The following is a 27370-nucleotide window of genomic DNA, read 5'->3' as shown; positions in this document are numbered from 1 at the left end:
GTGACTTCTTAGGTTAATTTCCATATGACTTTTAAGGCTTCATGCACACAACCATATGCAGTCTGTGGGTCAGTGTAAATGGTAAGAAGTATGTGTGTTATCTGTGGTTTTCACTGACCCATACATTGAGCCCATTGAAATGTACGGGTCATTACTTTTAGCATGAGGCCTTATGTTTTCAGGCATTTATAACTTCACTTTACTGCAAAAGAAAAATTGCGGAGGGGCAGCAATGGAAAGGGGGCTACTTCATCCTGCACATGATGGGGCCAGTTTATGATGCAAACAACCTACAGGTTCCCTTAAATTATCGGCACTTGAAGCTTTTTTTGTGCTGTTCACTGTTTGCATATTCAAGGTCCACTGCCGCTACCCTGAGCATATTTAAGGGGTACCCTACTTTGTTCTGTTCCTCAAATGCAGCCTGCAATGCAAAAATCTCTTGTAGATCCGAAGGTTAGTAAAACATATGTTGAAATTTCTACAATCTGCAGCGGTGGTCTGATTGAGATTCCTATGAGGGTGTGCTGAGCTAATGGGGAGGAGGTTGTCTTTGTCTTTCCTCTATGGGATTATCTGTCAGGTCACTCAGACAATTGGAGCTTGGCCTGTTCACATTTACACATGAGTGAATGCTGGAAGTCTTTGCTCCCTCAATTGGTAGAGCTCCATATGGCGGTGTAGTGCAGATGTTTTGGTTTTGTTATTCAGGTTGTAGCAGATGATGTGCTTGACTACCCCCTCATCTTGGCATGGGGCAGACATTTATGTATTACCAGTCAGTTCCAGTGGACTACGCTATCAACTCCCAGTTTTTGCTGGAGGTAAATTTGTGGTCAAGTGAACCCTAATGACAAGTGTTTATTAAGCTAAGTAACCCACCATACACAGTGCCTATGAGCAACATTTAAAGGGGAATTCCATCTACACATCTGTCAGTCACTTGTGCAGTGAAACCTCCTGCTTCCTCCCCATCATGAGACTTCAGCGACTCCTTGCAATTCAGTGAACCGTTGTCTAGAAAAAAGGAATTCAGAGCATTCAAATACTAAGCAAATCTAAGGGGCGACGACTGCCCTCTTATTTCTGTTCAAGCAGTGACTTTCAGTGGAGTTATTTTCATTGTAGCAAAATATTTCTGAAAGTAAACTTCATGCATAATAAATATAATAATAATAATAATAATAAATTTTATTTATATAGCGCCAACATATTCCGCATCACTATACAATTTGTAGGGTTCAAATACAGACAGATACATAACAAAGAACGTCATTTCACACAATGGGACTGAGGTCCTTGCTCGCAAGAGCTTACAATCTATGAGGTAGAGGGGGTGACACAAGAGGTAGCAGGGGCGGCATTGCTTATACAGTATTCAGACAATTTTGTAATAGAGGTGACTGTCATTACACAAACAAAACTTTATGAGCCGTCACTAGTGGTGTCCTGTAACATGTGGATGGAGCTTGGACAAATAAAGTTAGCCTGAAAAGGCATCATATCATGTGGAGTAATGTGGGAGCGGGGACAGAGGAAGGTTAAATTTTGGGGATTCTAATTATAGTACGGAAGGGTTTACGTTAGAATGCATGTTCATCGGATGGCAAGAATGCCAGCAGTATAGGTAGAAAGTTGTGGTAAGCTATTTCTATATCGTTTGGCTAAGTGAAGGGGCTGTATAGTAAAGATTACAGCGGGTCTTCAAATGCAGGTTTACACACCACTAAATTGGGGACAGGGGAACTTTGTGCATCCCCCTTCCCCCTTCTTATAATTCTTGACTTGGTTCCTCTTAAAACATACTGGAGCTCTTTGCCAGGGATTTCACCATTCTTTAAAGTAAGAGACTTGACCATACTTCATTGGAGGCTCAATAATGGTTGCATGGTTTGCCCTCTATGGTAGGTATACCCTTAGTCCTACTGGGAAGAGAGAGACACATGGTTAGACCCATTAGATGTTGGTAATGCCAGGTCAAAGGCAAATTAACCTTTCACTTCCCCTAAATGTGACATTTCACTTGCAAGTGAATTTTAAATTTATCCCTTTAAAAAAAAAAAAAACAACTTTCCATTTTTCCGTTGATGGATCTTTCATGTAAATTGGAGGATGTTGAGGTCACAGGGGTTGACACTGAATTATATTAAATCCAGCTGTGTTTGCTGAGGACTCAGACATACAGCGGCCCCCGTGGGCCCATTTATTATTAATATTGATCCACATTTACTGATTACTTCTGTGCTGGAGTCATTAATTAGTCCAAGTGATTACAGATGGAAATATGGGGTTACAGCAGCCTGGGCAGTAGCACCGTCTACTCCCTCGCACTTGCTGTACTCCATCCTGTGCACTACATGGCCTGTAGTTACAGCGTTGCCTGTTGTCAGGGATGGCACATACTTACTCTTGTATCGGAGGTGTAATTGCTCTTGTATACAATGGGTGTCCTCATTCCTCTCCATGTTAGTGTAATAATTGCATGTGATTAGCAGGAGTGACTTAGCCACCATGTACACAGATTATTGGCCCTGAGTCCCTATAGAAACTGCTGTGTATTGTGCACACATTGACCGAAGTGTCCTCACATTAGTCCTATTATGTTATTAAGTCTTGCAGCATAAATTCTTGGTGGATGGTTGAGCAGTCTCCATAACTGTAAATTATACCACCACCCCATTTTAGGCCTTGTACGTCTTTCCAGTATAAGACAAGCATATTGTTTGGTATATTTGATGTTTTCTGCTCTCACAAAGGTCTTACAGTTTTGTACATATGATCATTTGATAATCCAGAATGTCTAATAAACTGTTTTTTTGGACTGTGAAAAAGGAACACTTATAGTTTGCTGTGTGAAGTAATCTGTACATTTGTGTGCTTAAATAGTCTTTTATTAAATTATCACAAACATTATCTGAATATAGACTTTTGTTCCGACCTAAATTGCATCAGATTCTGACATATTATATAAGTTTTGTTCTAGTCTACAGCTAAGGACCAGATAGTTGCTGGAAAAATATAGTTCAGTTTAATAATGCACATTTATTTCCAGTGTCACATAGAGAGACATTTAGAGAGCAAAAGTAGGGACTGTCCCTCCAAAAGAGAGAAACTTGGAAAGTAAAACTGTACTGCTTACCAGAAGATTGCTACAACTAATGTATAATATACAGGAATAGATCCTATCACTCTCAGCACTGGGTTTTGTCTATGTAATATTTTCTTTATATGATATTTGCCACTGTATCTAAGCCTAGTATGATACTGTCTGCCAAGTTGTGCTTCTAACCTCATGATGTATGATTCTCTACTAAAACACAGTCCTGTAATGTTTTACTGCCTGAGTCGCTCTATACAAGCCCCTCATGCTTACTACTGTAATCCATGCAGAGACTCCCCTGATCTGGGCTGCATCCATCTTTCCAGTGTATTCCTCCTAGCAGCAGTCTGAATACTTTGTTATTCATGCTGTCTCGTCACAGCCTGACTGATCGGAGCTGTCATTTCATCATCTCCCCTGGCAGCAGTGCCTGGCAGCCCCTCAGCGGCTTTGGATTGAGGGCTGATAATTGCCAGGACAGTGGTAGCTGGTTAATCTTTCATGAATACTGGTAATAGCAACCGTCAGTTCACAGCTGCCTCTGCAACAGATGGTGCAAGAGACGAGTTGATCTGGGGGTGCAGCTGTCATGTGTCACTCCTCATCAGGGGTGCAGGTAACAGGAGGCCTGATGGCTAGATGGATCTTCTACCGCCCTGTAGTAGAAGAAGTCTATAGAGCCACCATCTCCGGTAATGGTTCAGTCACACAGAGCAGTCATATCATGGTTTTCTGAAAATCATGGCAAAAGCTGCTATTGACCTCATGATTTGTACAAGCCTTTAAAAAGTCAGTCATCTGATAAGTTATTGTAGCTGTGAGATAGTTGTTCGTGGGAAAGTTGGATGGCAAAAAAATGTCTCTGTATAAATTTATATTCCAGTGTTCTGGAAAAGTTGGGTTATGATTCCCACATGTTATAATGTTGAGTATACTGGTTGCAACCCAACATTCTCTGAACCAGTTATAACGAAATACTGTAATACTTGTTGGGCATAATTGTTATGCCCATAATTGTTATGCCCATATTGACAAAAGCTCTTCCCAATGGAGGCATTGATTTACAAGGGGAAACCGCCATATGATTCAGATGATCCTAACCCATTTTATCTGCAAGGCCAGGTTCATATGCTGGATTCTGGTGACAGACTCCTTGTAAAGGAAGTCTACCACCTTCCCCAAGCGTATTCAACTGCAAACACAGTGTTACAGAGAACATTACAGTGATAACTATGATTCCTTGGTGACATCTGTCACTTTTGTTGGTCTGGAGAAAAACATCTTTGAAATCTTCTGCAAGTGAGACTATTGGTGCACTAGAGATGGATCTTCAATACTGCTGAAGTAGGACGAGTGATATCAAAGCAGTGGGAGGATCAACTGTCGCTGCATAGGGTGGCACAGGTACAAGATGGTACGGGTCTCAGTAGCAAGAGAAGTGGTCTAGGGAGCCGCAGTCCTGCCCCCAGTGCACCAAATGCCTCATATGCATATGACTTCAAAGATAAGCTGTTTATCACTTTAATGTGCTCTGTAACACACTGGTGACAGTGGACTGTGCTTGTGGGAGATGGTAAACAATCTAAATGCTGTCAGATATCTTCCCTATTGAGCACACTGAAATCTATTGTACCCCTGACTTCTGCCATTGGAGTCAAAATTAGGATGTCCACTTACAATAATATTTACATATACGGAATATGCCGGATGTATTTACATGGCCAGGTGTTCAGATGCAGAGTTTGAAGCCAAAAACCAGAATTGGTTTGAGAAAAAATAAAAAAAAATTAGTAACACCCGTGCTTTATACCTCTGACATAATACATACATACAAACAGTCCTGGTCCTTTTTTGCTGCTGTAGTCCAAGTTGATAATGAAAGGAACAAGGTATTGGACAGGAAATGGAGCCAGGATTTACAGATTCACATTAAACTGATTTAACATGCAATATTCTGAGTTGTGTGGAGTCACCATCAAGGAAAAAAAAACTCCAACACAAGGAAGCAAACATGGGGAGATCAGTCACCAATTTAATATGATGCGTTAAATAACTTTGTCTCTTCCCAGCACCATACAATCCCTACCTATTACTTAGAGAGGTTTTCACCATGAACAGAACCATTTTTACATTTGGTACACAATTAACAGTTAAATATTTTCTGCAAATTTAAAAATTATTGCAGTTTTTAAAGAATCTTTTTTTCTTTAACCACCTTGGTGGTCACAGTCTGTTTTCTTGATCAGTTGCTAATGGCTACAACTATGAACACAGGAACTTTATACGGTCTTGGACTTGGCTGGGATTCTAACATGATTCATTAGTGTGGCTGGACTATCCTTCATGCAGTGTCTGTGCCTGATATCCAGTCCACAATAACAAAATCATGGCTTTGTTTCTGACAAGACCAGACCATAGAAAGACCCTGAATTCATTGTTATGCCCATAGGGCTGTTTTTAAACCCCAAGAAACTAGATCAATTGTATGGGTCCCCCGAGATCATGGAGGGCCCCACTGACCACATGCCCACCAATAGTAGCAGTATTAGTATGACTATCACCACTAAGATGATTGATTGAGAAAATGTATTATATTTGTAAAAATGTTTACCTTTTAATGATCTACAATTTTAGACATGGTTATGTTCATGGGAAAAACATTGTAATTATATCCTAACTAGCATTACCTGCGACTTCGTCCGTGCCGCCCTCACTCCCTGTGCGAATCACCTCCTACGCGGCCCCAGCCTCCCCCGAGTACCCGTCCTCCTTCCCCTTGCATGTGCGGCAGTGCCGAGGCAGTTTACCCAACGTGCCGCAACCAAGGGCGCCACTCCTATCCATGCACAGCAGCCGGACCCGTCCGCGGCACGTAACGCCCCCCACCATTGCTTTACATACAAACTCCAATGGGCGGCCCCACTACCTATTCCCTCCCACCACCCCTCAGGGGCTGACGTCATCTCAGGTCCTTGCAGCGGAGCCGGCGCAGACTTTCGCCGGTAACATTCGGGGTTTCGGGGGCTGGAGTGGTATACGAAGTAGCTTATCTTTCCTTCCCGGTGGCCATGTAGGCATGTGTCAAATCTCACGCCAATGTGTTCAGCCGTTTGGGCATCATTGAGGAACAAACATCCAAACACACAAACTTAATATTAGTAGGATGTCTCTTGCTCTATTCACTGAAATAATCTGTGCTGCTGCGGGATCATCCATTATGTAACTGTCTGTGACCTCTTTCCAGTATACATCAATCCTGAAATACTCTGTGTTGCTAAGAAATTCTCCTCTTTTCACTCTTTAACCCTTAGTTTGCCACCTCCCCACAGCAGCACAATCTTGCAGGTGATCTTTTCTGTAATGTTTGTTCTTCAGCTGACTATAGGTGACTCTTTGTGTAAATTTCGTTGAGATTTTATGATGTCGTAATATTAAACAAATGTCATTCAGGCCGGAGCTTGTCGCCTGGAGCTGCCCTATTGTGCTCTTTTGGCATCACATTCATGACTTAACCTGTTGCTAGAGGATTTTATTTAACCCTTAGTTGATTAGTAGATATGTTTCTCTGGATCAGAGCCTATCTCAGTCAGACTATTGAAATGGCATGTGTTTATTTCCCTATAGATGATATACAGTTTGCCTGTGTCTGGCATGGGATTCATAGGAGCTATGTAACAGAGTTTATGGAGTTGTACAGGGTTAAGATAAGATAAGATATTCCTTTAATAGTCCCACAATGGGGAAATTTCAGTGATTCAGTTTCATAGATGGTACAGTAGTATATAACAAGAGAGAAACACATAGAAGCTCATGGCAGATAGAGAAATCCTAGGAATCAGAATTAGCAAAACATGTCTTGATTTCTTTCAAAAAAGCTCAACGTCAGTCCACAGGTTATGTGCGGTTTTGCAATTTAGCCACCTTCAGATCCCATGGATTGCTGTGTTGCTGTTTCGGCCAAATCATCCATGTTTTTCCCATCCTTGACAACTCAATATGTATATTGTAGAATTGCTATTCCCCTCATCCTCAACAGGTCCTCCATATTCCCCTGCTGTCCACATCCTATCGCTGCTCCCCGTCTTCGTGCCATGCTGACTGTACTTAGTATTGAGGCCAATGAACGCTTGGTTTATTTACTGTGTGATTTTTTTTATTTTTTTTTTTAAATCCGTTTAACTCTTTATGGTGTGAGTAGATTCATTCTTGCAGCCCCCCATCCCATTAATAATGTAATTAGTCTCTATACTTCTGACCGCCTGTTACAGGGAATTACCAGCAGCTCATCCTCTAAATCCAAATATTGATTTTTTTTCTTTTTTTCCAGAAAATCTGAGGTCAGAATTCTCCTTGTTACTATAAAACTGGATATTTGTACTGTATTGTACCACGTTCTATCCAGTGATTGAATATAGTGAAATTCTGTTAATTCGCCATGAAGTGGTCATGTCAAATGTAATAAATATTACTGTATAATTATATATACCCAGCTTTCTCAGGATCCTGAGCATACACTCAGCAGTATGGGATGTTGCAATTCGTAAATAGACTAATTTACAATTCAGGGTTTTGGGAAAGCTGAGTATCAGCTATATCAAGCTTCAGTGTGCTGTTTCTTTATGAGGATGGACTTTGGGACTGTCGATATCTTATGTTTATTTTAGGGGGATTGGCATAAAAAAAAAGTCATTCAGTGTTGTAAAACTGGTTCCTGTCCGCACAGAGTGTGACAAAGTTTCAGTCTTATTTATGTGAGTACTATGTACGACATGGGAAACATTGTTAACCTGTGGCCCTAACCGTGCCAAACAGGTGTCCATGCTATATATTCCCTTATTCTAGCAGCTGAGAGTTCAGCACAAATCTGGTCACTGGACTCCATAATAATAATTACAATAAATCATAATTTGTTATAAAAATTGATAGTATCAGAATCTGGTGGATCTGGTTGCTGCAGTTTGGAACTAATATATGGATTGTTGTCCTTTTCTGGCTGGATCTGCAGTTGCCTGTGAATGGGTTAATGGGGTGGGGGATGAGCTCATGCTGGTTTTGTTCTTTTCAGTTTATTTAGCGGCCTCTTTCTCCACTGCTGCTTTTTTTTGTCCTTTATATTCAGGCATCTCCATTTGGCTGTGACTAATTCCTTCAGAGGTTCTAGGGGCTGGAATGTGGGACTCCTCGCTTCCAGTGACGTTGGGGAAGATACTGTCATATTACCCATAGTAATCAGACCATGAGGCTGGCTGTAGTGGCACCATTTTGTCATCTCTAGCCTATGGCTTGAGGATGGCTAACAAGTTATGCTAAGCTTTATTTGTTTACAAAAAAAAAAAATCTCACACACTCTCCTAAGGCTATAAAGGCTAGCCAAGGATTCCAAATTTCTGCCCTCTGATCCAAAGCATTATCCCTATCAGGGGTGTAACTACAGTGGTAGCAGCTCTCACAGGGCCCGGGGCATTAGGGGCTCGGCGACAGCCGCTACCGCTGTGTTTTTTTTTGTTTTTTTTTAAATAGGCAGTTACTGGCTGGAGTCACTCCAGCCGGTAACGGGACCTATATACTTACCGATCCTGGCAGGGGCTGGGATCGGTAAGTGACGGTGCGGGACCCACAATCACTATTATACTCGGGGGTTCTTGCAGACCCCCGAGTATAATGATCGGAGGCCCGGGAGAGGTAAGATAACATAAAAAACTGTTACTTACCTCTCCAGGCAGACGTCATATGACCCGCACTGCAGGGCCCCAGTCACATGACGTCCCGGAAGATAGCTGACAGCGATGGAGAATGCAGGGGAGTTGGGAGATAGGTAAGTAACAGTAGTTTGTTATCTTTGGAACCCTCTGGGTCTCCGATTATTATACTCTGGGGTCTGAAAAGACCCCAGAGTATAATAATTGTTCATATGTGTCCACAATGGGACATAATACAGTGTACTGGGGCCAGTATGGGGACATAATACTGTGTACTGGGGCCACTATGGGGACCTAATACTGTGTACTGGGGCCACTATGGGGACATAATACTGTGTGCAGGGGCCACTATGGGATATTATAGTGTGGGCGTGGCGGTGGTAGGCGTCAGTTGGTCAAGGTCTTCAGCGTTGGTCGGGGGGGCCATATCAAAAGTTGGCCACGGGGCCCCGCCATTCCTAGTTACGCCACTGTTCCCTATATTAAAGATAATATTCCTGTTTCCCTAGCTCATTTACCTGGAATTTCCAAGGATTGTACTCAGGATTGTACTGGAGGAAAGCCGCAAAGTAGTAAGACGCTTGCAAGCCACAAGCAACAACCTATAAACAAGTGCATTCACATCTGAATGTTCAGATTCACCAGCTACATCTCCCAATATACATATTTACATTGTAACTGTCATTTCAATATCAACAATGCTGGATATAGATCTTACCACTGCTTCTAAATATTTCACATTGAGCATTAATGTGAGGCCCCTTCCTCTCAGGCGATCTACATTTCTATCAGTTATAGATTATCATATAGGCCTCATATCGAAACAGACATTTGTAATCGGTGACCTCATCTCTAATTTATGCTAATTAATGCTGCTTTACAGTAGCGTAACTAAGGTCTTGTGGGCCCCGGTGCAATCTTTTGTCTGGAGCCCCCTACCTCATCCCTACAGTGAGTTCTTGCTAGTGATGGTTATGGGTGCTAAGGAGTTTAATCCACCTTAGTGTGGTTAGGGTAATCTGTGGGTCTCCTTGGCTTATGGGCCTGGTGGAAGCTGCAATCTCAATATTAATGACAGTGCTTATGGGCCCCCTAAGGATCCTGGGCCCGGTGCGACTGCACCCGCTCAAGTTACGCCCCTGCTGTTTTATGTTTACCTACATGGAGTAGCCCAGATTCTGCCTTCCATTGTCATTACCAGGGCTGTGCAGTCAGTAGGTCATACCACTGACTCCTCTACTTTCTACAGCCTTGCTCCAACTCCTACTCTGACTCCGTCATAAATGGCTGACAGGCAGCCAGTCAGAACCAGTAAAAATTCTCAAATTCATTAAAAAGCCTTCAATTGACTTTCTATGAAAGTAAATATGCAACACAGCCAATGAATTCTACAATATTAATAATTGTATTGGTAACTATTGTCGACGCCCAACACCACCCAAAATTGGTTGGTTTTGGTCACCATATCGTAATGGCGGTCTATGAGTACTGTTGTGTAAGGGAGCCTTCACATGGAGTTTACACTCGCTCATTCTGAACGTAAAAATCGTTCACAGCGAGCGGCGTAAAAAACAGATCCCATTAACTTGAATGGGTGCCAGCATATGCACGTTACCCATTGAAATTAATGGGAGGCTTTTTTACCTATTACTTTCAATGTGATACACGCATTTGTTTTTTTTTTTTTTTAAAGAGTTTCTTTTATTTTTTTGTTCCCAGGAGGTTCTGCAGCAGCTGATCGTGATGACTTTGCCCAATGTTCTTCTGATCGGCAAAGACCCTCTGACAGGTTTGTGATCACATGACTGCAACATTTTTAACTGTAACCCTTTGCGGAAGTGCCACCATCTTGTATAATGGAATAATGATATAATTTTGTTTTCTCCAGGGAAAAGCATGGAAGAGCTGAAGAAAATCCTCTTGCTGATGCTGGGCTGTGCTGTACAGGTGAGTCCTGCTTCACTTAGACTTCCATGCAGTGTTGTCAGTGCCATGGCTGGGATTACTGGCGTGTTAATGGTTTATAGCATGTAATAATGTGAAGAGACGTTGCTGGATTAGAATCGACGTGTTCCAGCAGAGCGGTTCTGTAGCCTCCAGCAATGGGAAAATCCGCACTATCAAGGTCAATAATTAGCTGAGATCTTCAACAATGGGGGGATTACAACCAGTATGGCTGCCTTACCTCACCCGAATCATGTTCCTTCCTGTTATATTGGCTAGATCCGCCGCCATCGGCATCTTCTCTAAACTACAGATTATGACTTAATACTTAGCTGTTTTTGGAAATGCTGCGTGCCAACCAATATGGCTGCCGTAAAAACTCCCACATAGGAGGTCACAAAGCTTTCCCATGTCCATGAATAACACTTTTACCTGTTCTTGACTCACTGGAAGATCTGTCTTTCAGAAATGTCTGGTGTCAGCTAGTATAGCTTTTATTACAACTCCCATTCTCATTCATCTTTCCTTTAAGTATTATTAACACTTGTTTAGCCCAGTTATCCTTTTTTCCTGTAAGTCTGGAGGATAGGGAAGGAGGCTGGAAAAACATGGAGTCATCCTCTCTTGGAGCTGTAATGGAGGCTATACTACTGGTCACCCACCTTAGTTTTATTAAAAGAAATCTGGCAGTCATATGAGAGCATGGATAGCATCACTAAATGGCTATCTTTTTAGGCTTATGGGAAAGTTGGATGACCAAATGTGCCGGGATTGTAACATTCAGATTCCTTACCTTACTCTGTCCAGATACACTGTGAAACAAAGGCGTAACTTGAGGTTCCATGGCCCCATTGCAAAATCTGTAATGTCACCCATTCTACCATGCGCCGTCTCTGAGGACTTAGAAAAGCTGGGAGCCATTTATGTAATTTGTCTTGTTCTTCTCCCCAGTGTGACAGGAAAGAAGAGTATATAGAGAAGATTAAGCAGCTGGATATCGAGACACAAGAGGGAATCGTATCGCACATCCAGGAGGTAACGCTCGCTGCCAGTCATTTATTATTCATTGTAGAGGAGCTTATGTTAGCAAGTCGTCCTAAAGACAGAACTATGATGTGCACTGTATGGACATTGCATGACCTGGAGAAGACTGGAAGAATCCACCGATTGTATCTTGTATTCAGATATAATATAGCATGCAGTCACTGCTAGTACTGACTTGTGATGTACAAGTAGAGAATTGGCTTTTTATGTAGTATCACTTATAATGACTGGCTATCATTCAGGAGCCTGAGGGACCTGGGTAACATCACTTTTAGAAACTGTAGTGATGGCCATATTTTTGTCACCCAGTTTACTTCGGAACAAATAAAGAGGAAACTGATTCACCCCTTAGCTTTCCACTTAAGAAGAACTGTGCTTTGTCTTCCTGTAATATAAGGACTGATTTTGCTGTGTGACAGGTGACCCATAACCAGGAGAATGTGTTTGATCTACAATGGCTGGATCTACCAGATATGGCCCCAGAAGAGCTGGACTCTCTGTCCCGGAATATGGCGCTCCACCTCAAGAGACTGCTTGATGAAAGGGATGACTATAAAGAGGTAAGATGCAACAATGCAAGAGCAACCAAATGCCAGTCTTCAGCACCAGAAGTTTTTAACTCTGCCCCCTAAATCTTCTAAGCTATGAATCCAAGAAGAGTCACATGATTTTCCTCTGACTCCATCCTAAATACATGGGATCACTGTTCATATCTGCGAAATATGTAATCCAACTGCTTGCTATGGGTAACACTGATGAATTGTCTTAGCAGTGCAGGGCCCCCATATGGGGTGTGAGTCACACTTTGGCAACAGGGTTTGCCAGGTCAAAAGCCATTCTACGTTATAGCTCTAGCTTGTACTGACCGCTAAAGTTCAGGTTGAATAATACCCCATCCTAGTGGGAGATTTCCTGTGACAAGGTCTGGCTCCTAACCCCTCTCCCCAGCTGCCACCCAAAATGCTGATTCTGAGTAGCAGTCCACATAATACAGGGGCTTCCATTTCTACATTGTATCTCTAGCTTGTAAATGGGGATCAAGGCTAGGACACCCCTTTAATGACTCCAGTCTTCCCTAACAGGACTTATGTAAAGGGGTTATTGCAATACTGCTTGATGTATAATTTAGAGGTTCAATTTTTTTCATTCTGGGAAGAAGGGTATGTGATTTATTTGCATATTTGGTGTTATTGTACAACGATTTTCCTAGAGGGGGGGGGGCTGTCTGACTTTAGTGGGACAACTAAAATCTAACCCCGCACATGCATTGTAGCTTTATTTTTTTTTCCCACTGATTGGAGAGGAAGGGAGCAGCCGGCACCTCTTCCCTGTTGGTGGCAGTGACCTCTGGTGCAGGACGCAACGCTCACTCGTCCTCTTTGAACAGCAGCCAAAATGAATCTGGGCTAGGGGTTGGGAATTTTTTTACTCTGCTCCTCTGACTGAGCTCATTTTATGTTATCTGACATTGGGTTCATGACAGGATAATGTAACATGATGCTGTCTACCGACTTAGGGTCTCTTTTTCGAAATGTCCTGCATGTATGAAATGACCCCGTCAATTGAATTCAATGTGAAATGTCAGTGGATGTGATGAGGATTTGGGAATAGAATCTGAATGTGAAAATGGGAATATTGCCTAATGCTTACTGAAGAAACATTTTTGTCCCCCTCCATAGAGATTAAATAGTTTTCATAGGATCCTGATGATAAGCTACAAATAAGATGGGGTAAAGCTATAGCTGGTGCAACAGTAGCAGTCTCATTTTGGCCCTTATTAATGGCTTCCAAAAACCCATCTGCTACAAAAGTTAGCAAATGAAAGCTGACACCTACTTTAAAGCAGAAATGTGCTCCAAACAGTTGTCACTACGGTTCCCCTATTCCACATGGCATCTCTTACATAGCACATCACATATTGGGGGAGACTCTAAGCACAAGAGAAGCTTCTCCCAGTGTACAGCCGCTATGGAATTTGTCCTCCTCCTCAAGACATGATATGACGGACATTGTCAATTGGCTGATTTATTATTGTACATGTTCTTTCAGGTGATTGTAGATCTCACCCAGGAAAGAGATTATCTCCAGTCTCTGAATCCACCCAGTCCAGTCAAGTCTTCGAGTACAGATGTGTCATCGAATGTGGTCAACCATTTCTCTACAGAGGATAAGCAGCATCTGGCTGTAGAGCTTGCAGATAGTAAAGCGAAATTACGACGATTACGGCAGGAATTGTGAGTTACTCCTTGGTGGGAAGACACCAAACAGAAATGTGCAGAAATCATAAAATATGATTGAGAATTGTAATGTAACCTTTGGGTAATGTCATACATCACGGCCAGATTGTGATTTTTGCAGTCATTTGCATAGAATCGCAGTAAGACCATGTAATTGAGCCATAGTTTTGTGAAAAACACTGCAAAAACTATTTTTGTGAAATCTGCTTTGGCAAAAATAAGGGACGCAGCAAAGATTTGGATCGCTGGGGCAGATTGTATAGTGTTGAGCGAATACTATTCGAATCCTAGATTCGAATACCTCCGCTCCCATAAGAATGAATGGGAGCAACCAATCGCAAAGGAGTTAAGCACCTGCCGCCGGCACCAGCTGTGTGCCAGCCACTCCCATTCAATCCTATGGAGCGAGGTATTCGAAACTAGAGTTTTGAATACTTTTTGCTCATCTCAATGACCTATAAGACTAGTATGTGAGGACCATGCATTTCAACAGCACTTGGGAAAGTCATTTTCCAAGTAAAGTTGCTTATAAGTAGATATAACCCACCTAAGTATTCATAAATGTATTATAAGCCCTTCTGCTTGTGTTGTATGCAGAGCTGCTCTTACAGTTCTGCTAAGTGTTACAGAAAGCATGACAACAGACACTTCCGTTACAGCTTAGCCAAGCTCTTACAGTACAGTTATGTTTTTTCCTACAAGAATTGTGACTTTACAGTGTTTTATACAAATCACCAGAACAACCTCTATACAGGCAATGAATAAGCAGGAAATGGGATGATTTCAGTACTGACGACTGCAGAATCATGAGTGCAGCTCTGCAGGACTATACAGAGTACAATGTAGATTATCCGTATCTTCAAATTTATAAATAAATCATTTTTGTTGTTTACTTTGACAGGGAAGAAAAGTCTGAAATTCTTTTGGACACTAAACATGAAGTTGAAAGGCTCAGTCTGGAGCTTCAGAGACTCAAACAGGAGGTAAAAGACAAATCTATACAGTGCAAATGTTTTAGGCGTGTATAAAATATGCTGCAAAGTAACAAATACTTTAAAATAGTGTTTACAAGTTCATTTTTGCCAGTTAACAAAAGGAAGTGAATGAACAAAAAATCTAAATCCTATCAATATTTGGTGTGATCGCCCTTTAGAGGAGGAAGCCTTGAAGTGATGATATGGCCCTTATAGAGCCCTGATCTCAGCATCAGCCTGTCTGTCCTTACATGAAGTGACAGAAGGAGACATATTGGCAAGTCTACATCCGCAGAAGATCTGTGCTAAGTTCCTTCAGAAACCAAGTGCAAGTGTATCTAGAAGAATTGATGCTATTTTGGATGCAAAGATGGTCACACCAAATATTTCATTTAGATTTCTTTTTCCTTCATTCACTTTTGTTATTAACACTTCTAGATTTGAGAGCATTGTTGTTTTTCAGCATTTTTTTCACACCTGGCTATAACCTAAAACCTTTACACAACAATGCACATTTGTAGGGCTGTCACACACTGAATATCCCCATTGTGGGAATATTAAAGGATTATCTTATCTTAACTCCCTAGTGACATTTGGGTTGTACATCAGTTTATGTAAAATTGCAGCATTACTGCGATTTGAGGAACCTTCAGCTTTCCTATAAGGAGTTCTTGAGTTTGTCATGTGACTTTTCTCTCATATGGAAACATTGGGGGGATTTTGTTAGACGAGCGTCTTCAATGCCAGTCATAAATCTGTAAGCCCACAAACTTGAGATGTGGCAGAACTTTTAGCAGGCATTTAATTGTGGCACCCTGGGAGCCGAGATTCCTGCTCTAACCGTTTTTTCACGTGAGTTATAGCAAGTCCCTGCCCCAGCCCACCTTGATCCCCTCCCCAGTCACTCTCTTAAAAAGTGTTGAGTGAGGAGATAAAATGACAGTGGCACATTTTTGGCACAAATGGTGTAGTGATTGTAGTAAATCGCCCATATGAGATACTGGTAATTCTGTAATTGTACCACAACACATGGGCAGCCTAATGTCTTTTTGATCTGCAGTCATATTATGTCAATTAGATCATTAATTAGAGTTAATGAAATTGAAATTTAAAAAAAAACAAAAAAACTATTTCCATGGTTTCCTCGGCTTCCTGCATTTCCCAGAACACCCAGCTGACGGCTGAGGCTCGGACCGCTCGCACATACAGGGATGAGTTGGATTCACTGAAGGAAGCTGCCAGCAAGGTTGACCGTCTGGAGAGTGAACTCATTCGCTGCAGAGAAAAGCTTCATGATGTTGAATTCTACAAAGCCCGAATGGATGTAAGTTTAGGTTTCCTTCAGTTACATAACCTTATGATCAGGTTCACACAGTTTGTAGCTGTCGCTCTCTTCTGGGGCATCAAGCAATAAAAAAAAAAACACACGAAGAGCCTCAATTGCGTAAGTAGTCTGGCGATACTTGGTAGGTAAATATAAGATGAGGAGTTTATTCCCCTCTTAAGGTGCTGATGACTATTACGGTGTTATTACAGCTCCTACAGGGGGCTCTTGTCACTTATGTTATTCAGACTCCTACATGATAAACTTCCTAGTTATATATGATTGCGTCCTCTGTTCTCGCACCACAGAGCCATTCTCTTGGTGCGATGTTCCAGGTTTCGTGACACCCTGAAAATGAACTTTGCTGGAATATTCTTTGCTGTAAAAGATTAAATTTCCAGTTTCCCTCTGGAGGAGAAATGTGATCTCATTAACATTACATGTAAAGAGCTGCGGTGAAACTGAGACAAGACGCTGATCCCGCATAGCATTGTGTGCAGGGGCACTGACCCGGGACGACTCCCAGCGTCCTGCGTATAGATTATTCTGTACATTATCATATTACTGCTTCTAATGAACATAGGCACCATTTCTAGAAAGACTTCCATTATTCCGGCATTAATTCTTGTTTTAGAATAGGTATTTGGAAATGAGTAGAATTGCAGGAAAACAGTCTAAAATGAAACTAGTTTTTGTGTGCAGCATCTATCTGGAAGTATGTAGGTTGTTATTCTGCTCCTCTCATCTTACTAGTTTGAGAATATAATGCTAGAACTACAGTGAACACTGACGCTTCTATAGGCAGTAAAGGTTCCTGAGTGTTTTACTGCACAGATGAGGGCTGTGTGGTTTTGTATTTTATTTGAGTTATATAATATAAGGTCTGATAAAGTTAATTTTAACCGCAGGAGCTGAGAGAAGATAATCTGATTCTCATTGAGACAAAGACTCTGCTGGAGGAGCAGTTGGAGACAGCTCGGGCCCGGACTGATAAAGTGCATGAGCTTGAAAAAGAGAATCTGCAGTTGAAATCAAAGATCCACGACCTGGAGTTGGTAAGGGGTCAAATCCTTACAATAACAGTTTCAGTAAGCAATATTGGTGTAGTAAGTAATATTGGTACTCAGTATATTATACAATCATCTCTTCGCCTCAGGCTATGTCTTCCTACATATCTGTAGGCTGCAGCGCTCTCCTATGTATAGCTGTATTCATCCGGCTTTTTCTAGTTATGAATAGAATATCAAAACTGCAGTGAAGACTGGCACACCAGCGAGCACTACAAGAGTAGAAGTGGTGCAGTTCTTCATTGTTCAGATTCCCATATCATTCACAATCTTATGATAAGTTGTGTACATCCTCTGCGGACATCAGATTGCTGACTATTAGTGGCTATTAATGGTTTATGACTTTTGAAGGGGTTTAACATAAATATCAGATGTGCAGAAATGACAGAATCTGGCTTGGGTGCTATGGATAACAGAGTGTTCATTGGATAATATCCCTGATGTGCTTATTCTGTGCTGTTAGGACCGATTCACAGATAAGAACCGGATCGAGGAGCTGATAGAGGAGAACATGGTGCTGGAGATCGCTCACAAGCAAAGCATGAATGAGTCTGCACAGTTGGGCTGGGAACTGGAGCAGGTGTCCAAGAGCAGTGACCTCTCCGATGGTAAGAACTGCAGCATCTTGGCGTGCTATTTATAAGAATTGTAACCAAAGATGGGGAAGTTATACCTTCTCATATGTACCGTATTAAAAAAACCTGTCAAGCAACAAAAGTCTGTTTTATTCCACTGCTATATGTCCTCCTCCAGCCTTGTGATCTGAGGTTGTCATTAGCTCACTATTTCCCATGTCCTGTTACCTGCTCAGTATTTAGACAAGATGTTTACTCAATATTGAATAGCCTACAGTTGACAAATGTAGCAGAGGAGCTCCCCCTAGTGGTTGTTGTCAGTGAGTGATGAATTAGAAGAAATTTTTGATCTTGAATTGAAATTATGTTTTACATTTTTTTTTTTTTTTTTTTTTTTTTTTTTAAATGTAGATTGTGAGCCCCACAGAGCTCACAATGTACATTTTTCCCTATCAGTATGTCTTTTTGGAATATGGGATGGAAATCCATGCAAACACGGGGAGAACATACAAACTCCTTGCAGATGGTTTTTTGCCCTTGGCGGGATTTGAACACCAGGACTCCAGCGCTGCAAGGCTGCAGTGCTAACCACTGAGCCACCGTGTGGCCCCTTGTTTTACATTTTTTTGGGGTGCAGAGCTAGTAGTCGGGTCATGATGAGAGATATTGTTGGAACATCTTGAGCTGTACAGATTAGAGGTTAGACTATGGCAATTTACTGCTCTTTGTGTCCAGTGGGTGGATTGATCATTCAGACATTGAGGTAGTCCTGTTTACAACACGCCTTCAACACAAGTGTATCCTGGCTCATGTGTTGCATAACCTTAAAATGCACAAGGGCCCGGTTTAGTCTTCCCATGGTCAGATACTTAGTTTATTCCTTTTCTCACAGCTAGGAAATCATTTGTGTTTGAGCTGAACGAGTCGGCATCCAGCCGCATTCTGAAACTAGAGAAGGACAACCAGAGTCTCCAGCAAATCATTCAGGAGCTACGAGAAGCCTCGATCAGTCTGGAAGAGGGTAGCCTCAGGAGCCAAGAAGTGGAGAAGGAGAACCAGCAACTCAACAAGAAGGTGTGTATTCAGTCAATGGGAAGCTGTGCTCCTCCTTGCTTGGCTGATTTCTTCACTTCCATGGAGGCTTTACGGAGATCATTGTGCTATAAAGGAGGCTAATTATAGGAAAATTTTCTATATATATATATATATATATATATATATATATATATATATATATATATATATATATACACACACTCACCGACCACTTTATTAGGTACACCTGTCCAACTGCTCGTTAACACTTAATTTCTAATCAGCCAATCACATGGCGGCAACTCAGTGCATTTAGGCATGTAGACATGGTCAAGACAATCTCCTGCAGTTCAAACCGAGCATCAGTATGGGGAAGAAAGGTGATTTGAGTGCCTTTGAACGTGGCATGGTTGTTGGTGCCAGAAGGGCTGGTCTGAGTATTTCAGAAACTGCTGATCTACTGGGATTTTCACGCACAACCATCTCTAGGGTTTACAGAGAATGGTTCGAAAAAGAAAAAACATCCAGTGAGCGGCAGTTCTGTGGGCGGAAATGCGTTGTTGATGCCAGAGGTCAGAGGAGAATGGCCAGACTGGTTCGAGCTGATAGAAAGGCAACAGTGACTCAAATAGCCACCCGTTACAACCAAGGTAGCCAGAAGAGCATCTCTGAACGCACAGTACGTCGAACTTTGAGGCAGATGGGCTACAGCAGCAGAAGACCACACCGGGTGCCACTCCTTTCAGCTAAGAACAGGAAACTGAGGCTACAATTTGCACAAGCTCATCGAAATTGGACAATTGAAGATTGGAAAAACGTTGCCTGGTCTGATGAGTCTCGATTTCTGCTGCGACATTCGGATGGTAGGGTCAGAATTTGGCGTCAACAACATGAAAGCATGGATCCATCCTGCCTTGTATCAACGGTTCAGGCTGGTGGTGGTGGTGTCATGGTGTGGGGAATATTTTCTTGGCACTCTTTGGGCCCCTTGGTACCAATTGAGCATCGTTGCAACGCCAAAGCCTACCTGAGTATTGTTGCTGACCATGTCCATCCCTTTATGACCACAATGTACCCAACATCTGATGGCTACTTTCAGCAGGATAATGCGCCATGTCATAAAGCTGGAATCATCTCAGACTGGTTTCTTGAACATGACAATGAGTTCACTGTACTCCAATGGCCTCCACAGTCACCAGATCTCAATCCAATAGAGCATCTTTGGGATGTGGTGGAACGGGAGATTCGCATCATGGATGTGCAGCCGACAAATCTGCGGCAACTGTGTGATGCCATCATGTCAATATGGACCAAAATCTCTGAGGAATGCTTCCAGCACCTTGTTGAATCTATGCCACGAAGAATTGAGGCAGTTCTGAAGGCAAAAGGGTGTCCAACCCGTTACTAGCATGGTGTACCTAATAAAGTGGCCGGTGAGTGTATATATCTTTAAAAATGGTATATCGTCTTATTTGTAAGGGTAATTTTTGATCATTAGTTACTTTTCCATTGTATTACTTCTCTTTCTTGCCCAGAAATACAAGTACATTAAAAGTGGGTCAGGTGGTATTTATAGTTTTTAGGGGTGTCATGTTTTTCAGGTTTCCAGATTTTGTGCATATAGTCTTAGAACATGGTTTGTAAGGTCAAATGCATCTGTTTAGGGAAGATGTGTGACGGATTTCAAAGTTTTTATTTTGTTAATTCAAGATTGAAAATCTGCAGTCTCAAATTGAGAGAGAAAAACAGAGCAGCGCTGACTTGGAGAGTCTTGGGGAAGATTTACTGAAGGAAAAGGAAAAACTTTCTCGAATTCTGGACAATGTTAAATCGGAAAAAGAAAAGCAGGTCAGTAATTTTAGGTTTTTGGGGGTTGTTTTTTTTAATAAAAAAAAAGAACCGATTGATATCATTATAAAAACATTTGATTTACAATGCAAATTTTATCCTCTGCAGATTAAAGAGCTGGAACAGGAAAATAGACACTTGTCTCAAGCGATGACAGCTTTACAACAAAGGGCTCAGGAAAGTGCAGATTCAAGAGTCAAAGAAGTTGAGATGGAAAATAAGATTCTGCATGAGACCATCACTGGCACAAGCAGTAAGCTGAATGAGGTGGAGCATGAAAAGAAGCAGCTGCAGAAGGCATATGATCAGGTAAAGGACAAGGGGGAAAGAGTAGAAGAGATGGAGAAGGAAGTCCGACGCCTGGAGAAGCAGAATGAAATGTTGACCAAGAAGTTGTCCTCCATGAGGATCATAGAAGAGAAGGTGGAGATTCTGGAAAAAGAAAATGGAAAACTGGAAAGTGAAAATAGGATATTCAAAAAGTCTCTAGACACATTGCAGAATGTCTCCATTCGGCTGGAGGTTCTAGAAAATGAGAACAAGCAGCTGGATGAGGAGAATGTGGAGCTCAGGAGAGCGGTGGAAGCCATGAGGTTTTCATGTGCCAAGATCACCCAGATTGAAAGAGAGAACAATGAGCTCCATAAAGAGAAGGAAGAACTGCAGAAAAATGTGGAAATGCTGAAGGCGCTGGGGAAGAAATCAGAGCGCCTAGAAGTAAGCTACCAAGGCTTGAGTGAAGAAAACTGGAGACTTCAGCAGATGATTGAGACTGGAAAAAAGAAAGTGACTGATGTAGAAGCAGAGCTCAAGGAAACTGAGAAGGAAAATAAAGAACTGCAGAAGACCTTGGAGGAAATGAAGATTTCTAGCAAGAGGTTGGAAAGGTTGGAACAAGAGAAGAAGATCATGGAACAGGAAATGACACAGTTGGAGAAAGACAAGAAGATGTTAGAGAAGGAGTCAAAGAGGCTTTGGCAGCAGGTAGAGCTGAAAGACGCCATACTGGATGATAACACTGTCAAACTGGCTGACCTGGAGAAGGAGAACAAAACACTTGAGAAGGAAGTTTCAAAGCTGAGGGAATTGTCTTCTAGAACTCGAGAAGTAGAGAAGGAGAACAAAGACTTGGTGCAACAACTAACTGTGGATAAAAGAACACTGGCAACACTAAGAGAGGTATGGAATTCAGTATATTTTACTGATACTGGCTGTGACTTAGAATTTAAAGGGGTTGTCCAATTTAGGAAACTCATTTTCATGCATTCTATTGTGAGTTAATAGAGGGAGGTCACCATTTTTGGATCCTTGTCTCTTTAGAGTGAAAAGAGGATACAAAGAACGTCCTCCACTTGCCCTGTGTAATGTATAGTTTTCTTTGTGGTGGTTCTGCAGGAAAACGCATGCTGTCCAAAGATTCCTGCTCAGTGCTGGAGGGAGACATAGTCATTATAGTGTTTTCAAGGGAACCATCTAACAAATAAGGATTCTAAGCTCCCACCTTGCACTGTGTTCTGGTGACTAGAAATCAGTGGAATTGTAGCAGCTTTGGATGTATAAAAATCTACAATGTAGGCAAAAATATATTGTAAGATATTCTAAATGAGATGTTTGTTCTAGAAATTCACTGTTCTTTGAGTTCACTTATACTGTATATGTTGGTAGTTCACATTTACTTACTCAGACCTCTTTGACAGGACCTGGTTTTGGAAAAGTTAAAAACCCAACAAATGTCAACTGAGTTGGACAAACTGAGCCTAGAACTGGAGAAGATTGGCTTAAATAAAGAGTTAATGCTGCAAGATGAGAACAGTAATGCTGAATTGTAAGTGATTCCCATATAACAAGCTAAGGTTTAGCTTTTCTTACTGGTGGCATACTGTAGTAACGTAACATATTGGCACGTGTAGAGGCTATTGTCTGAGGAAAGGTAGATGGAGCTACATTATTTAATACATAAAATGTTAAAATCCATTAAAACGTTAAGTTTGGTTTGATGAAAAATAAGGATTTATAGGGCAACTGAACTTACAATAAATAGCTCTTGACTCCTTTTGTTATACATGTGAATACAATCTATGTCTCTCTATTGTCTTGAGCCAGACTTGCCATAGGACAGGTGTTACAGCCTATTGCTCTGTTTTAGGCATGGAACACGCTGACTGCATTGTTAGTAATAGGGCAATGGACAGAAAGGGTAGAAATATTCCTGCCCTCCACGATCAGTCCATTATATGTAATATAAGTGGAGGTTCTCAGCACTGAAACCTATAATCTATAACAAGTGACTGTTGTTATTCTATGTTTTACAGGAAATACAAGGTTCTGGAAAGTAAAATTGAATCAACACTAAAAACAAATTTGGCTTTAAAAGAAAGTAAAATTCTGGTGCTTGAGGGTCAGGTGGAAGAAGTCCGGAGTATTAACCAGCAGCTGCAGAATGAGCTGAATTTGGTAAGAAGTCAAGGATGAGGTGTACGATTCAGCGTTATGTGGCATATTTTTGATGTAGTTAAAGGAAATCTGTTACATGTAAAAAATGCAGCACAATTTGCAAGTAGCATTCGATAGAGCAAAAGGAGCTGAGCAGATTGATTATATAGGTTTGTATGGGGAAAAGATTGTTATCCATTAAAATCTCTAGTCTTTATGTGTAGAAGGTGGTCCTATCTGTGACTAACAGCTATCTCTGTATGTACAGACATAGATAGGAGGCTGTCATTCATTGATAGGAACACCCATTGACTTCTCAACATAGAAAGAACAGAGATTTCAATGAATAAATGAGAAGTTATACTGAATCTTCACCAACAAACATATTGATCTGTTCCGCTCCTCCTGCTATATAGCATGGTGTCTACAGATTGAAGAACCTTTTTCATGTCACACGTTCCCCTTAACTGTAAGATTTAGATGTTATTTTTCCAATGGAAATGGCGCTTGCTGATGCTGTAGACTTATAGACTTAGGGGATATTAGTATGGATTGGAGCTAGTTTTCAGTCTGATAGCAGGCAGAGATTGTAAAAACCATGAGACACTAAAGTACAAGGTATGTTGGAAAGTTGCAGATCTTATTAACACAAGATTGAATGGGCCCTTTTAAGTATATGAATGCTGCAGATGGAAGGACGATTAATATCCTGGCAGAGTTAATGCAGGCTCTGCTGTGTATATATATATATATATATTGTATGTACAGGAAACATAATCAGCACCAGGAAGGGACAGGCCATCACCAGCAGGGCACACAGTACCAGCGGAGCGTGAGAAAGACACATAAACTTTACATGAAAGGAGGAAAGTCAGATTGGAGATTTAGATTGTCAGCTGTTGGGAAGCCAACGGACAAGAAAAATAACCAGTATCTTGCTCTTTGCTGCTGTGGTTGTTAAATATTCTTTGTCCGAAATTTTAGCTGAAGCAAAACGAGAATGTAGAACCGACTGTCCACAATTCCCGCGGTAGGAGTGGCCGTAACATCCACAACACAGAGACCCTGGAGAATGGGCAACCAGAGAGTACCAGGGAGCTGTGGAAGGTGAAGGACCGAGTCATTGAGCTGGAGAGGGATGTAAGTTCACATTGATGTGTGTCACTCCTCTTAGTCTATTACATGTTAATTCCTCAGAGAACTTGGTCACCAATATACTGTGTAGATTAATTTCATTTATATCTTTATAGAGACTGCAGCTTCTATTTTTCTGATGGAGAGTTTCAAAGTCTCTTCTTACATCCATGGTTACAGGATAACCTGTTGACACCACTATGGGAAGCAAACTTTATATAGATGTATATATATCTTCTGTTAAAGACTTATCCCCATCTCAGCAAATGGATGACATGATGGGAATAACTTCTTTCACTCCAATCTCCTAGGGTAGGATGTGTGGGAACAGTCAAGCAGTGCTACTCTATGCTGTTCCCATAGAGGAGAAAGAGAGCTACAGAAATGGTGTAGCTCAGCTGTGCTACATGGACTCAGTAGTTCCCATTCTCCTGTAAGGATATAACAGGAACTGTTTCTGAAGTAACTGAAGGAAAAATAGATTCTGGTGGAAGGAACTGTTTCTGTTCCCACAATTTCCAGCTGTAGTACTCAGTAAGGGGAGCAGATCTTTCTACCCCTGCAGTGATTTGTTAAGCCCAATAACAATCTGTTTCCATAAACTTCCCTTACTGATGACTGCTGGCAGACAGAATTTTAGCTGGTGAGGCATGGCAATGCATGACATAGTTTAACATTATGTTTACCTTTAATATATATTGGATTTGTTTGTTAGTTTCCTCATTTTTCTCCCTTTTTTTATTTTATTTAGAATGCCGCTTTACAAGCAGAGAAAAAGCTCATGAAAGACCAACTGCGGCATCTGGAGACACAGAACCATTCCCTTAATAACCAGATGGGGGCGCTGCAGAAACAGATCACTTTCCTGCAAGAAAACAACACAGCTTTGCAGACACAGACTGCAAATTTGCAGGTGAGTGGTTTGTTTTCACACATGGATGACACAAGAAGTTGTTGGGATGTGAAAAGCAGATAATCTATAGATGGGACTATTTTATAGATGGCTACATATTTTCAATCTAGTTCCAATAGCTTAGTTTTGGGGGAAATTATACATGAAGCAGATAATATAATATGTACAGCATGGATTGTTGAGCCTTAACAGGGGTTGTTAAGGATTTAGGAAAAACATGCTTACTTTCTTCTAGAAACAGCACGATGTCTGTCCATGCATAGTATGTAGTCCAATTGATATAAATAATGCAAAATACAATCCATAGATGTAGTGTTGTAAGATAGTTGTGCCTGTAGGAAACTCTTATTAGTTGGGAGAAGGGATACGATGACAAGTGACAGATCTACTGTACTGCTGAGGATTCCATTCATAGCATGCAATGACTATGCTTTTCTCGACATCCTCTCAAGTATGGCAGATATACCTCCCTAAATATGGCGCAGGCTCAGGAACTAAGCACCATATCCACTAAATATTTACTGTTTAAACAGGTTTTAACTTTTCAGATGCTTCAGTCAAATGTGACAGACGCATCTGATATTCGGGGGCAGCAATCTGTTTCCACAAGAGGCAGGCCTATTGAAAGCTCCCAGGCTTGTTACGATCCTTCTACAATGGGCTGCCAAATACAGGCTGTAATAGAAGTGAATGGATTCTCAATATACTACAGTTCATTAGTATTGTAGTATATGATACTTGCGAACAGACCCCCTAGCGTTCAAGTAAAAGCACAGTGAAAATGAATGAATGAATGAATGAACATTAAAAAAATAAATAAATTCCCGATTGGATATAAAAATAAAGTTAAACACAATCAAAACACTTTAGGTGTCTGAAAGTGGCCAAACTATAAACTAATAAAATATTTATCCCATATGTTAAACTCCATAGCAGGAGAAAAATAAATATATAATTGTGGTATTGCTGTAATTGTAACTGATCACTGAAAATAAACCAATCTCTGAGCAGCAGCTAAAATGTAACATCTAAAATGAGAGCAGAATCTCTGAATGTACCGACCTATATGATATTAAAAACCCCTACATGTGTAACCCCAACAATATTGGTACCAAAGAATAACAATGTTTTCTTAATACATTAGACAGAACAAACAGCTATCCACCTAACAAATATTAAAAATATAGTGGGGGGTCAAGATTGCGTCTGCCAACGGGATATGGTAGTACATTCAATATTACGCTTGCTTTCACAGTGTAAATAATGCAGACTTAGTTTTTATTTATAATATCAGCCAAGCACTGTGATTATAAGTGCAAAGTACATGTACATGATTATATGTATATAATTCATAATCTCACCATACCCAAAATGGAAGAATATAGACAAGAAACAATGTAATGCTCCAGTCAAAAACAACCAGCACCTCCGCCTCCAGTCCCAATGTGTGTTTTGCCCCGGCCCCTTCTGGAGGCTGGCAAGTGGAGACATTATATCATCTCCTTCCCGTTTTGTTTCCAGAACAGAAATTGTTCTAGCCTGTGTGGAGGTTTATAATGTGTGTGTGTGTGTGTGTGTGTGTATGTATATATATATATATATATCGTATATATATTAACCTATTAACATTTATTGCAGGTTGAGAGCTCAGCATCTGCTTCCCAAAGCGTTTCCTTAAAATCCCAGATCTCCCAGCTCCAGAACCAGCTGTCCACTCTTGAGGGAGAGAATGAGAAGGTAGTGCACCAGCGGGAGGAGGCTCAGGCCAGTCACGATGCTCTGCTCCGAGACCACAATCACCTGGTGTCCCTGTATGAACGTCAATCTGCAGAATATGAGGGCCTTATTGGTCAACACAGCAGTCTGAAGACGCAACATAAGGGCCTGGAGCAGACGTACCGCAGTTTGGAGGACAGGTGATTAACTACACATGGCTGGCAACAGCTTGATGAATTCGGGAGAAAAGATATTAATATTATTAGAAAATTTAGATGTAAAGCATAAATAATACCTAACCTTTCCACAAACTTCGAGGGATCAACA

General features: G+C 41.3%; 1 protein-coding gene across 3 annotated transcripts in view; it reads left to right on the top strand.

The window, feature by feature from the left end:
- Positions 1-27370, top strand: part of CCDC88C (coiled-coil domain containing 88C) — a 66918-nt gene that overhangs the window by 14181 nt on the left and 25367 nt on the right. For all 3 annotated transcript variants that reach the window (XR_012717249.1, XM_075282389.1, XM_075282390.1), the window contains exons 4-20: positions 10519-10588; positions 10688-10746; positions 11695-11778; positions 12207-12347; positions 13837-14021; positions 14926-15007; positions 16164-16322; positions 17231-17377; positions 17853-17997; positions 18857-19038; positions 20710-20847; positions 20956-22026; positions 22545-22672; positions 23160-23301; positions 24265-24420; positions 25166-25327; positions 26966-27243. Coding sequence is in view for 2 of the 3 variants with exons in the window: in XM_075282389.1 (XP_075138490.1) it covers positions 10519-10588; positions 10688-10746; positions 11695-11778; positions 12207-12347; positions 13837-14021; positions 14926-15007; positions 16164-16322; positions 17231-17377; positions 17853-17997; positions 18857-19038; positions 20710-20847; positions 20956-22026; positions 22545-22672; positions 23160-23301; positions 24265-24420; positions 25166-25327; positions 26966-27243 (3329 nt within the window). In the remaining variant the exon portion in view is untranslated. The remainder of the gene's footprint in view (positions 1-10518; positions 10589-10687; positions 10747-11694; positions 11779-12206; positions 12348-13836; positions 14022-14925; positions 15008-16163; positions 16323-17230; positions 17378-17852; positions 17998-18856; positions 19039-20709; positions 20848-20955; positions 22027-22544; positions 22673-23159; positions 23302-24264; positions 24421-25165; positions 25328-26965; positions 27244-27370) is intronic.

The sequence above is a fragment of the Leptodactylus fuscus genome, chromosome 7, assembly GCF_031893055.1.
Source record: "Leptodactylus fuscus isolate aLepFus1 chromosome 7, aLepFus1.hap2, whole genome shotgun sequence".
Lineage (NCBI taxonomy): Eukaryota > Metazoa > Chordata > Amphibia > Anura > Leptodactylidae > Leptodactylus > Leptodactylus fuscus.
This window is presented reverse-complemented; position numbering and strand designations above follow the sequence as displayed.